Raw genomic sequence first — 13,288 nt, forward strand, 5'->3', positions numbered from 1 at the left:
GGCTTTTGATTCTTGACCACAAAATAAAAAGAGGTTTGTGACTTTGGGAGACACATCTAAGAACATAACATAAGAATTTAACAAAGGTTAAAAGCCTATAATACCTATCATTTTATACCTCAGAACAGAATGAATACCTGACAAACAATTTAAGCATCCTTAGTACAATCATCTGATAAGCTAGCACAAACCACATACCAAAAACTGTTCCCAATATACCTTGTTCTTGAAGAATCCATGTCCAGTACTAACTTTGCTAAATGCTTCCTCTGCTTTTGAATATTTGGGATTTCTACCTGTAATAATAAGAAATAATAATGTTGATTTTTGATTTACTGTTTTTCTTTGTTACAATAGAGATTAAGTGATGTTTGAAACATATTGGGAAATAGCTGTGATATAAAAATAAAAAGCATAAAAAACTTCTAAAAAAGATAGTAAAAAACAAAATCTAGGTGAATCTAATGTACATGAATTTCTAAGGATTATCACCATGGGTTTGCTAAAGAAACTTCAGTAGTTTGCCAGAATAAAATTTCATATAGATCCTTTTATTCAATTAGGTTTTTTCTAGAATGCAATTTGATAGTGCAGCTCAGCTCTTGCCAGGGGAAAAGAGAGGATGAGGTGGTAGGCAGACCCAAAATGGGGGCATAATTCAAAATGAATCACTAAAAAGAGAAGAGAACAAATCTCCTGCAGGTTTGCATTAAATAAGATAAAGATCCATTCTTCTTACTGAAAAATACTTTAAAAATAAAACATGTATATTTCTCTAAAGATTAATAACACATTTTTATGCTTAAAAAACCAATAAAGTGTATTTTGGTTGTGAGACTTTTATTTTTTTTTTTTTCTTTTACAGAAACTCTAAAATTATTTTCATGCAGTTCATTTTTATTTGTTGTGAGGGGTTTTTATTACATATTTATTCCTTTTAGAATAATTTTAAAATTACTTCTTCTGCAATGTGAAAAACATGAAATAGAAAGTGGGAATCAGAATGTGGAGTGGACTAAAAATAGAAATCATCATTCATATAAGGAAATGAATAAATTTCGGCATTAAAAAATTAACACCGACCCTAAGGAAACTAGGAAAACCTATTTTCATTTCAATAGCCAAAGTCAAAATGAGTGACTTAAACAATGTAATACTCATCTACAGCAGAAAAGCAATAGAAAGTACAATTAAAAATGGATGGTCTAATATAAGCAAAATCCTAAAGATTCATGAAATCTTTTTAAAAATATATGACAATGTTAGAAATTAACTAAAGCAACTGTCACTAAATACAAAGAATTATCAGGAATAAGGAATAAGAAATAAGGACCTAGGACCAAATATACCCTTTCAACTAACCAGAAAACAAATGCAATTTAATCTCTGGGTGAAGAGCCCAGTAATTACAATGAATATGTTTTCTTCATTTTCAGGCACACTGATAAATAATCATTTACTCATTTTCTTGTACCAGACAAATTACCAGATCGTAGAGAGAGGTTGAAGATTGGAGATTTGGAAACTGATGGGAAAAAGGCATACTATTGACAATTAATTTGTATATCATGTAAAGCTTCAAGGTTTTTATTTAGGAGATAGTGATCTACTTGTTGATCTATTAATCATACTTTAATTTATTTAATTAATCTATTAATTCATACTTTAAAGCTAGGCATGGCAAATAATAGATGAAAAATCTATTCATTTTCCTGCAGCACTAGGAGACAAGCTATGAAGCCAGAAAGGGAAGGAAGGATGCTTCTAAAGCAAAAGGTCTCAGATGCTAGTCTCTTCATTCCCACTTATATGTATTTTATCCATTCATTACCTCTGCCAGTACAAACAGTGGTTCAATCACATCTCTCTCTACTTGTAATTCAAAATGAATAAGCTCCTGGGCTAATTTGTCCTCTGTTTCACCACATAATTTCAGCATTTTTCTGCAAAAAACAAAAATAACAAAACAATGTAAAAGTCAATAGAAAGGGACAGCACTCCAATATACTCATTATCTTGGCTGAGTAAGTCTTCATCGGGATGTTAAACTAAAAAGTGTTTCCTTCTTCTGGATATCATACTTCCAGATTCACTCTCTCCCTTTTCTTTCTAGAATTAAAGTCAATTAACCCATATTGGGAGAGAGAGGAGTAGGACCTTTTATGTGACTGGAATTAAGGAGGTATTGGCAGATGCCCTCACATCTTCTGAATATAAATGCCCCCAGAAGCATCTTTCTGCATGTACACAAAAGAGGAGAGTTCTCTTGACATGTCCTCTTCCACCTCAAGTTCTAGAACAAAAAACTATTTTGTTGAGGCTAAGAAAACCAAGTAGATTAGGATCAAAAGGTAAGATAGATGACAGCCTCGCTCCAACATTTGTTAGTTATGTAATCATAAGCAACTCAAGCACTTTACACTTCAGTGTCTGTTTCTGTGTAGTAGGGATAATAATACTATTACTATATACTTTTAGAGGGTTGTGAGGAAAATATTCTGTAAATTTTAAAATCTTTTTGGAAATGTGAATTAATATTTTGAAATGGTAAATGCACTTGAAAATGGTTCTCCAAATAGGGTTTATTTGATTCTATTTTATTAAATCCAGTGATTTCTTGGTGAAAGAGTATTTCTCCAAAAGAGACTTCAGACTTTCACTAAGTACCTGATGAGGTGATAAATAACTATTTGTCGAACAGATTTTAAAATTTATTTTTTAATGCAAATCTCCCTTGCTGCCTGCATATGTACTTGTAAATAATTTTAGAACACTTAGGTTTTCCTTCATTCAACTTTTAAAAATCCCAAGTTGCAGAGTTAAAAGGAACATATGATTTTAAATACATATGGAACTTAGAACTGAGAACTATATAATTTTTTAAGTTTACCCATACCACAAATTCAGTTTCTTCTACACTAGAAACTACATGCACTTGAATGCATGTACCTAAAGTTTTTCTGTATATAATAAGATTTGGTTAAAAAATTAATTCAACCCATTATCTGGATTAGGATGAGACAAATAATTTCTTTCCTACCTGCTTCCCACCCCTACTCCAACCCAGTGAATTTAAGCTCCATAAGAGCAGGGGATATTTTTAGTTTTGCTTGTCTCTATATCCTCCAGCACCTTAAAAATAGCAATCACTTAACAATTGCTTGCTGATTTTCATGATCTATAGAATTAAGCATATCCTATATCTATAGAAAATATTTATTTGCCTCTATCATAGTCCAATCTTCAAATAAGCAACATTCACTACAGATATCTCCTTTTCTCATAAGTAAGCTCAAGCTTTACTTCTGAGGGAAATGCTTAAGGATATGAAATGATTAAAGTTCAAGGCCATTGCTAGAATGTGCTTAATACAGCTTCAGGACTTTTCTACTGACTTGGTACATACTTGTGTAGAATGTTGTCTTACCCAAGGAGTGTTTCATCCCCCAAGATGGCTGATCCTTCCATTAAACATTGAGCCAATGCTGTCAAAGGTAACTTTTTCTGAAAAAATAAAAGTTTGGTGTGAGAAATGTTCCAAAGCTGTATTAGATACAGAAAAAAATAGTAAGATTTCAAACAACTACCCAGAAATGTCTATTATCAATGGAGAAACAACTCCATGTTGAAACAAGAAGTTAAATGTGCAAAAAAAATCATTAAAAAGATGTTATATTGCGTCAGAAAATCAAAGTAGTAATACCACCATCCCTCCCCCTCCCCTATAAAACTAAAAATAAACCAATTACTTTGAAATATACATACAAGTTCAATGATGTATTTCAGGGGGAAAAAGCAGAGAAAAAGAATGTGTAAAAAAGACAAGAAACATAAAGATGATGGGGGCATATACAGGACAAAAGCATAATTTTGAAGAATGAATAAACAAATTATCCCTCCTGAATGTTAGGTAAGTGCCATTGAGTGCTCTGATGAAAAATGGGTTAATAAAAAAGTAAAAATTTGAGAAGGAACTGTTTTGCCACTCCAGATCTTCCTTTATTTCTAGGAAATGTTTGTCGAAGAGGGAAGGCAATAAAAAAGGTTACTAACTACCACTTGGTATTTTCCATTAATGGGCAGGGATAATATAACAAGCATCATTTGTCAAAAGCTATTTATTGAAATGGATAGAAAGTGGGCCTTGTGTCAGAAAAGCTTTAATGTAAATCTGGCCTCAGACATGTTAGCTGTGTGACTCTAGGCACTTCATGTAAATTCTGCCTCCATTTCCTCAACTGCAAAATGGAGATGATAATAGCATTTACTTCAGATGTCTATTATGAGGATTAAATATGATGATATTTTAAAAGTACTTTCACAGTATCTTAGCACACAGTAGGTATTTACTTGATCCCTTCCCCTCCTTCACCTAAATTTCCTCCTGTAAATTGGACTCAGGAAAGCAGCACTCTTCCTATATACCATTTCTTATACTTATTTACTGATGAATAAGAAATTAAAATTTCATATTAGAATTATAAGCTCACTCAAATCTAACAGGCCTGAGCTTTTAAATTATGGGAATTTGACCGTTCCATGAACTCTATATGTCTTTGACAATAGGTACCAGGAACTAGCCATCCCTGGGAATGTCTATGCTTAGGGCTGGGTGGCTTCCTCCCCGAGCATATACAATTGATAAGGAAATACATCAAGATATAGACAATATGGAATGAGTCAACATACAGAATTGTCACGTACTCTGCACATGTATACGTGTCAAACTTCTTGGCTGAGAGTCTTCTTTGTCTAAAAAGGATATAAAAGGCTAGTGTCCTATATCACCCGTCGAGCTTCACATGCGGGGAGGATGCTTCGCCCGGGAAAATCTTTACACAATTCAAGTTGATTGAGGCTGAAACGGGGCTCCCAGCCATTTGAGTTTTTGAGGTTCCCTTGAATTGGTGATGTATTCTCTTCCTCTATCTGCTATAATTGTCTTATTGTTAATTGTTCTTATTTCTATTTTTTTTTTGTGTGTGTGTAAATCTAAATTGTCTGTACCTTGTCTTATTTGATTAAAACTTTTTACTTTTACTTTTTTAGCTGAGCTTGAGAGTGTCATTTATAGGAGCGAATCCAAACTTTTCTTTAAAATCATAATACAACTGATTAGACAATGTATACATTTACTTTTTTACTACTTTTTTTTATAAAAACAAAGATAAGGATATGAATTATACATTGATATGCAATTTTGCATATATACATACAACATGGATAGTAATTAAGACTAGGTAGATGAGATCAAATAATACTTCAGACACTTATTAGCTGTGTGACTTATTAACCTCTTTGTGCATAAGTTAATTCATCTATAAAATGAAGTGGGATGGACTTAATGGACTCAAAGCTACTTTCTGAAACTAAATGTATGACCTGTGATTAAATCCCTCCCCTAAAATCCTATCTTTGCATCTTAATATGTGTAAAAGGCTAGAACTGAGCAAATGCACTTGGATAATGGAGCATGTGAGACTACTTGCCAATTGAACGGCTCTCTATTAACATGTTTGAAGGTTGACCCTCCCCAGCTGTTCCGTGCTGACTTGATTGGTGGGACAAAAAGGGGGAAGTGACTGTGTGTGGGTAGAGTAGGAGGAGGAAATTGAGGCATTCTTTGGGCAGTGGGGAGAGAGGAAGGTGGTGTAGAGATTACTAGATCTAATTCCCTGACAGCAAGATCAAGAGACCAAGAATAAAGACTTTTGATTAGCCTGACTCCGGCTGATTTCTGTGAAGACAAGAGTTCCAGCAAATATGAAGTACAAGTTCTTGACTATTGTCCAAAAAACAGCCTGACTCATTTTAGATACAATTAGTAATGGAAGTTGGCCATCAAGTGACAAATACTTGTGCATTCAATTCATGAAATTATGTTTCTGAGGGAAAGAGGGAATGAAATACTTTGGCTGGTGAATATTGATGGAAACAAACCCCATATATTACTGAGATTACATCTTTCAAAATACTTAGAATAATAAAAGTCACTCAGTGATCATAGTATATACATCAAAATTATTTTTTGTTAAACTGACTTTAATCTGATATAAAAAAAATTCAAACAAGTTTTCAAGTCATTCTATTGTCAAACCATCCCTCAAGATGTTTTAGGCACATACCACCAGGTTCACTACATGATGACTTCTCTTATTCTGCTTTCTAAATTTATGACTATAATGGAAATTTCTTTTGAGAAAGGAAAGAGAAAGTGATTATTACTTCTTCACTCATATATTTTTCTTGAAGCACAAGTTTGAGCATATTACCCTTTTGTTCAAAAAGCATCAGTGGATTCTTGTTTTTGTTGATAGTTTTACAATTCTTTTCAGTTTTTTCTGATTCTTTATGACCCTGTTTGGGATTTTCTTGGCAAAGATATTGAAATGGTTTGCCATTTACTTCTCTAGCTGATTTTATAGAAAAGAAAACTAAGGCAAACGATGAATTGATTTGCCAAAGGCTATAGAGCTAGTAAATGTCTGAGGTTGGATTTGAATTCAGGAATATAAGTCTTGCTGATTCTATGCCTGTCACTCCATTCACTATGCCATTTAGCTGCTTTGATCTTCTAGGATCAAATATAAAGCCTTTTGCTTAGTATTTAAATCTTTTAAAAATTTTAACCCTTCCTATTTTTCTATTTTTAAAATTTTATTCTTCTCTACACACTCTGTGATACAGTTACATCTTCTCTGATTTTTTTTTTGGTTATTATTTTTTTGTTATTATTATGGTTCAATAATGTCAAATTATATCCATATAACATATTTAAGCCATTTCCCCATAGATGGGCATCCTCTTCATTGCCATGTTTTGGGTCCTACAAAATGAACTACAATAAATATTTATACTCTGATTTCTTCTTTGATATAAGTTTAGCAAAGGTACTACTGAATCAAAGGTTGATTTAGTGCATAAAATGCTTGAACTGGCTAAACTAATTCCTAGCTCCAGCAAATAATTGCCTGTTTTCCTGAATTTCTTCCAGCAACTGTAATTTTCTTTTTTTTTTTAATCATATTTGCCAATATGTATGAATATGGAATATGAGCTGGAAGCCTAGAGTTGTCGTAAATGCATCCATCATGCAGTTTCAGGAATACCTAATGAGGAGATCAAAAACACTTTTAATTCTTATCATGATCTGTTATGTGCATCCAAAACCAGCTAAACAGTTATTTCACTGTCTGTTTTATACATGCCATGGATAAAAGAACTTTCATTTGGATGATGGGGTGCTAGGAATTGCGATAAGATAGATTGCAATCTGGTGAAAACCAATTTAGCTGGTACATCTTTAGCCCTTTTTTTCAATCTTTTGCTAGAATCACACTCTTGGGATTTAATTTTTTATGATTTCATTTCCCTATGATTCCTTATAAAATAAACTGAAATTTACCTTTATTCCATCATTATATATGTAAAATTTTAAATGTCAGCATTGTGTAGTGAACAAAGAATACTTGGGTTCAGATCCTACTTCAGACACTTACTGTATGATTCTGGATATGTTGCATAACTTCTCTGGTTAAGAAAACATGTTTTCACATATTTAAAATGAGAGGGCTAGACTTGACTTCTAAGGTCTCATAATTTTTGAGAATTTTATTCTTGGATACAATTACAAAAAAATTATAAAAACTGCTTAAAATTTGCCTTGATTAGTAATTTCATCATTTCAATTTATAATTTTTATAATTTAAAATTTATAATTTCATGAGCCTAAATAATGCAACTTGCAAATTTTCCATGTCCTGTGCAATTTTTGTTTTCCATAAACCCTTCACAAGGAATTCATCCAAAACACTGGAGGACTTGGTCTAAGTCTTTTTAACATTCTGTGGTTATCAGTAGAGCACTCACACTCAGTATCACTGGTACTATCCACTTTTGCTGCATACATGAGCAGATCACCTTTTTCCAATTAAAAGGACAAGGAACAAGCACTAGGCTTGTGATTTCATTGTCATAGGAAATATGGATGAGAGATTTATTCTAACCAAGGAAGATCAGCATTTCCTTTGACAATTTATGGGTTCAGAGGATTGTCTTCATTACCAAGATGTTAAATGACTTACTGAGAAACAGAGAGCCAGTATGTGATAGAAACAGTACTTAAATTGCCTTGGTGCTTCTGAGGCAACATCTTTACTCACTGTCACTCTGCTTCTCTTTTTTAGACCACAGATATGAAATTAAGTGCTATTTCTTTTTATCTTGCAGGACAATAATATTCCATCACATTCATATGTCATAGCTTATTTGGTCAATCCTTAATTGATGTTCATTCCTTCAGGATTCAGTTTTCTGTCACTAAAATAGAGTGATTATAAATTATTTTTGTGTATGTGTGTATATATACACACACACACACACACACACACACACACACACACACACACACACACACACATATATATATATATAGCCAGTCTGGAGAACAATTTGGAACTAACCTCAAAAGTTATCAAACTGGGGCAAGTATGTGGCATAGTGAATAGAGTACCAGCCCTGAAGTCATGAGGATCTGAGTTCATATTTGGTCTCAGACACAGTGTGACTCTGGACAAGTCACTTAACCCCAGTTGTCTCAGTAAAAAAAAAAAAGATATCAAACTGTGCATACCCTCTGATCCAGCAATGTCTCTACTAGGATTATATCTCAAAGAGATCTTAAAGGAGGGAAAGGGAAACATGTGCAAAAATGTTTGTGGCAGCCCTTTTTATAGTGGCAAGAAACTGGAAACTGAGTGGATGCCCAACAGTTGGAGAATGGCTGAATAGGCTATGGTATATGAATGTTATGGAATATTATTGTTCTATAAGAAATAATCAGCAAGATGATTTTAGAGAGGTCTGAAGAGACATATGAACTGATGCTAAGTGAAATGAGCAGAATCAGGAGATCATTGTACATGGCAACAACAAGATTATACAATGATCAATTCTGATGGATGTGACTCTTTCCAATAATGAGATGATTGAGGCCAGTTCTAATGATTTTGTGATTAAGGAAGCCATTGAGGACTGTGGGAAATGAATGTGGACCACAACATAGTATTTTCATTCTTCCTGTTGTTGTTTGTTTGCATTTTGCTTTCTTTCTCAGTTTTTTCCTTATTGATTAGATTTTTCTTGTGCAGCAAGGTAAATGAATAAATATGTATACATATATTGGATTTAATGTATATTTTAACATATTTAACATGTATTAGATTACCTGCCATCTAGGAGAGGTGGTGGGAGTTAGGAGAGGAAAATTTGTAAAGGTCACTTTTGAAAATTTATCCATGCATATGTTTTGTAAATAAAAAGCTTTAATTAAAAAAAAAAAGAAAAAAAAAGAAAAAGAAAAAGAAAGGGAAAAAAAGGGAGTCAAGAGAAAAAGAAAAAAAAAAAAAAAGGAAGTTGAGTCCAGCAGTGGCTAAGATGGTATTTGCTAATGGCCCTGTTTCCATGAAAGTTACTAACCCTAATGATAGCTGTAGGGAGTTGGAAACAGGAGTGGTGGTCTGGAAAGCAATAAAATTCCTAGAGTTCTTGGATCCTAGATTCAAGAGGAGGTTAATGGTTGAGATGGTAATAGTTCTGGTTGGAACTACCTCCCGTCTTCTTAAGATTCCTTGTTGAAAATTAGAGACATCTCAAATTCAATGGGCATAAAAGAAAAGTCTAACGTTTCTTGGAAAATAGTTCACTTGCTGATCATTTGTCAGCACCCTCTTTTCCTTACAATCTACTTGCCCTTTCCCTTCCCTTCCCCTTTTATCTCCTCCTTTCTTTCCCTCTCCTTTATATGAAATTGAAACATATTATTTAAACACTTTGTAAATGTATATCTCTTTTGGTGAGGCAATTGGGGTTAAGTGACTTGTCCAGCTAGGAAGTGTTAAGTGTTTGAGGTCATATTTGAACTCAGGTCCTCCTGATTTCTGGACTAGTGCTCTATTCTCTTGTGCCATCTAGCTGCTCCAATATATTTGTTAAATGAAGTTTTATTTTCTTGATTCTTAGTTTAAAAAAAGCAAACAGATTAGTGTTTTCTATTTTTCTTTTTTAAAAAAACCTTACATCTTGTTATTTTTGCTTTCTCAGTGGGGGTGGGAAGCCGTAGCAAGAAAAACAAATTTTGTTTTTCGGAGAAATCACAAAGTCTATTTTAAAAATTAATCTGGAGACATAGGTTTCAATCAGTTATTAAGACAACTAGAAAGTTTGTGTTTTATTCCAGTATTATAGATATGCATTTTATTGTATTTATGACAAAAAGGTGACACTGAAGTTTAGTTGTTTATCTAGTTAACCTTTTGGTTATCTTCTTTTTACTGATTCTTTTTACCAGATCTAATTTGCAAAAATATATAAATTTTCATCAGATTAGAAGTTATAGGATTATGAATTATAGTGTTAAAATAATGTTTGGTAATTATTTTTCTTTTTGAAAATTTATGAAAACTAAACCCTAAAGAAAAGAAGAATTTCTAAAGAAGAAGAGATTCTAGATCAACTTGCATCTGTATACCTCAAAAAATTTTCTATTTCCTGACATGAAATTTTTATTTTTAGAATTTTTATTTTCAGCCTTCAATTTTCTTTTTTCTTTTCTTTTCAATAGTATTTTATTTTTCCAAATACATGAAAAGACAGTTTTCAACACTCATCTTTGTAAGATTTGTTGTCCAAATGTTTTCCCTTCCTCCCCTTCATTCCTCCTCCCCAAGACTGCATGCAATCTGATACAGATTAAATGTGTAATTCTTTTAGACATATCTCCATATTTTTCATGTTATTCAAGAAAAATCAGATCAAGAGGAAAAAAATCATGAGAAAGAAAAAAAGGTGAAAGTACTATGCTTTAAACTACATTCAGTCTCCAAAGTTTCTCTCTAGATGTGGATGTTATTTTCCATCCCAAGTTTATTGGAATTGCCTTGAATCATCACATTGTTGTGTGGAGTTGATTATGACATCACAGTTGATTATGACATACTCTTGCTATTAATATGTACAATGCTCTCTTTGTTCTGATCTCAATTTCTAGTTTTCTTCCTCCCTCCAGTCACTTTCCCATTAATAGAGAAGGCAAGAAATATGATACCCATTATATATGAAAACCATTTCTATATCTTCCATTTTGTAAAAAAAAAATCAAGAAAATTAAAGTGAGAGATAATAAGCTTCAACTTGTATTCAGAGTTCTTCACTTTTCTCTCAGACAATGGATAGCATTTTCCATAATGAGTTCTTTGGAATTGTCATGGATCACTGTAGAGAGCCAGAATTCTGAAGAAGTAATCTTACAGCAAGGTGTTAACTCAGTGGGATTGAGATAATGATTCTCTAGTTTACATGTACTTAGTACTTACAAAATGACACCTATTCTACAAGATTGACACCTATGATGATGTACTTATAAGAGTATATAAGAGCCAAGAGATCTGGGAGGGAGACATATTGGGAGACAGACAGAAGACAGAAGATAGAGCTCTGACTGAGGACTGAGGATTGGAGGCTGGAGCTCAAGCTCTGGGACTCAGACATAGACTCGAGAACAGACTTGAAGATAAAGACCCTTGTAGTGGCTGGCCTGTCCTCAGTTTAAATACTCTATTACAATTACATCAACTGTAGAACTATTACATTACCATGCTAAGAACTAAGTATATGTAAACTAGATAACCATTGTGTTATCAATTCCACTGAGTTACACCTTGTAAGAATCCTTGTTTCAAGTACATTTCTCCAGAGTTCTGGCCCATTACAGATCACTATATTGATCAATGTAGCTAAAGTTTTTTTCAGTTGATTGGCTTGACATATAGCTTTAGTCATGACATTTACTCACATCCTGGACAGGCATAGATATACAACTATATATATATATATATATATATATATATATATATATATATATATATATATACACACACACACACACACACACACATATATATGCATATATATGTGTGTGTATATATATACCTATATATATAAAGTAAAGTACATGATACTTAAATGCACCCAGTAGACTCATTCACTGAAGAAACCAGACTGTCATAAATACAAAAAGACTTGAGTTCTTACTCAACAAATCCTGCTGATCTTCCAGGTAAATGTCTACTCTGTACAATAAATTCATAGGTATAAATACAAGATTGCAGATGTACAAGTAAAATCTTGGAGTAGCTAGGTGACATAGGAAATAGAATGCTAAATCCGGTGTCAGGAAGACTCATCTTTTGTGAGTTTATAGCTGGCCTCAGATACTTAGTAGCTATGTCACCCTGGGCAAGTCACTTAATCCTGTTTGCCTCAGTTTCTTCACCGGTAAAATGAGCTAGAGAAGAAAATGGTAAATTTTTCAATATTTTTGCCAAAAAAAAAACTTCAAATGGTGACATGTAGATTCAGATATGACTGAAAAACAACTAAACCACAACAAAGGAAAATCCTACATTGTAAGCTTACCATACTACAGGAAAATAACACCAGCATTAATCTACTCACCAATACTGTACTCTAGGATGATAACATTTAACAATTTCTCTCAACATTAACCTTGAGATATTATGTGCAAATAAAATATTTAGACAGAACTGAGACAACAATGTCACAGCAACAACAGCATACTAAAGTTATTGTAGTCATTTCTTTAAATAGATGACTATTGCTGCTGTTATTTTTAACTCTTTAATCATTACTTTGTTTGACATAGAACCAAGTGGTTACTGGTAAGAGAAGGGGAAGGTAGAAATTTCACAGGAGACTAGGAGATATGTGGATGTGGATACAATGATAATCCTACCATAAAAGGGTAAACTTGGATTTTGTAAGCTAACTTTTACTTGGTTCTAAAAACATAAGAGCGTAATAATTTTCCTGAAATAAATCAGGACAACAGCTAAAATCCAACTTATTCTGGGAAATAGGTCACTTACTGATCGTTTGTCAGCTTCTACCCCTTGTTGTCCTTGGAGACATGCAGACAGCTTCTTGTGGGTGCTATGAGATACTTGTTTCACAAGCTCCAAGCGCTTTTCCACCTACATACAGAATTTTTTTTTTAAATGGTTAGCATCAGGGTATGGGTGGGTTAGATTAGTGAAGTTAAAAGTCAGTATTCAGATTTTCTTAGTGGGGGATCTTTTTGGCTCTTGTTTTTCCAGAGTAAAAGATATACTGAGTCAAATGGAGGAAACACCTAAAACTTAAAAGGAAAAACAAGAAGGAGTGATTCCAGTTCTAGGCTTTATCACCATTACAACTTACTTCCTACCCACTC

General features: G+C 33.1%; 1 protein-coding gene across 5 annotated transcripts in view; it reads right to left on the reverse strand.

The window, feature by feature from the left end:
* ARHGAP44 (Rho GTPase activating protein 44) overlaps window positions 1-13,288 on the reverse strand; it is a 175,502-nt gene that overhangs the window by 122,477 nt on the left and 39,737 nt on the right. For all 5 annotated transcript variants that reach the window (XM_074312027.1, XM_074312026.1, XM_074312029.1 and 2 more), the window contains exons 3-6: window positions 12,945-13,049; window positions 3,428-3,504; window positions 1,832-1,943; window positions 220-296 (exon numbers count right to left, since the gene is read on the reverse strand). In XM_074312027.1, the coding sequence (XP_074168128.1) occupies window positions 220-296; window positions 1,832-1,943; window positions 3,428-3,504; window positions 12,945-13,049 (371 nt within the window). The remainder of the gene's footprint in view (window positions 1-219; window positions 297-1,831; window positions 1,944-3,427; window positions 3,505-12,944; window positions 13,050-13,288) is intronic.

Source organism: Sminthopsis crassicaudata, chromosome 4 (genome assembly GCF_048593235.1).
Source record: "Sminthopsis crassicaudata isolate SCR6 chromosome 4, ASM4859323v1, whole genome shotgun sequence".
In the NCBI taxonomy this organism is placed as follows: Eukaryota; Metazoa; Chordata; class Mammalia; order Dasyuromorphia; family Dasyuridae; genus Sminthopsis; species Sminthopsis crassicaudata.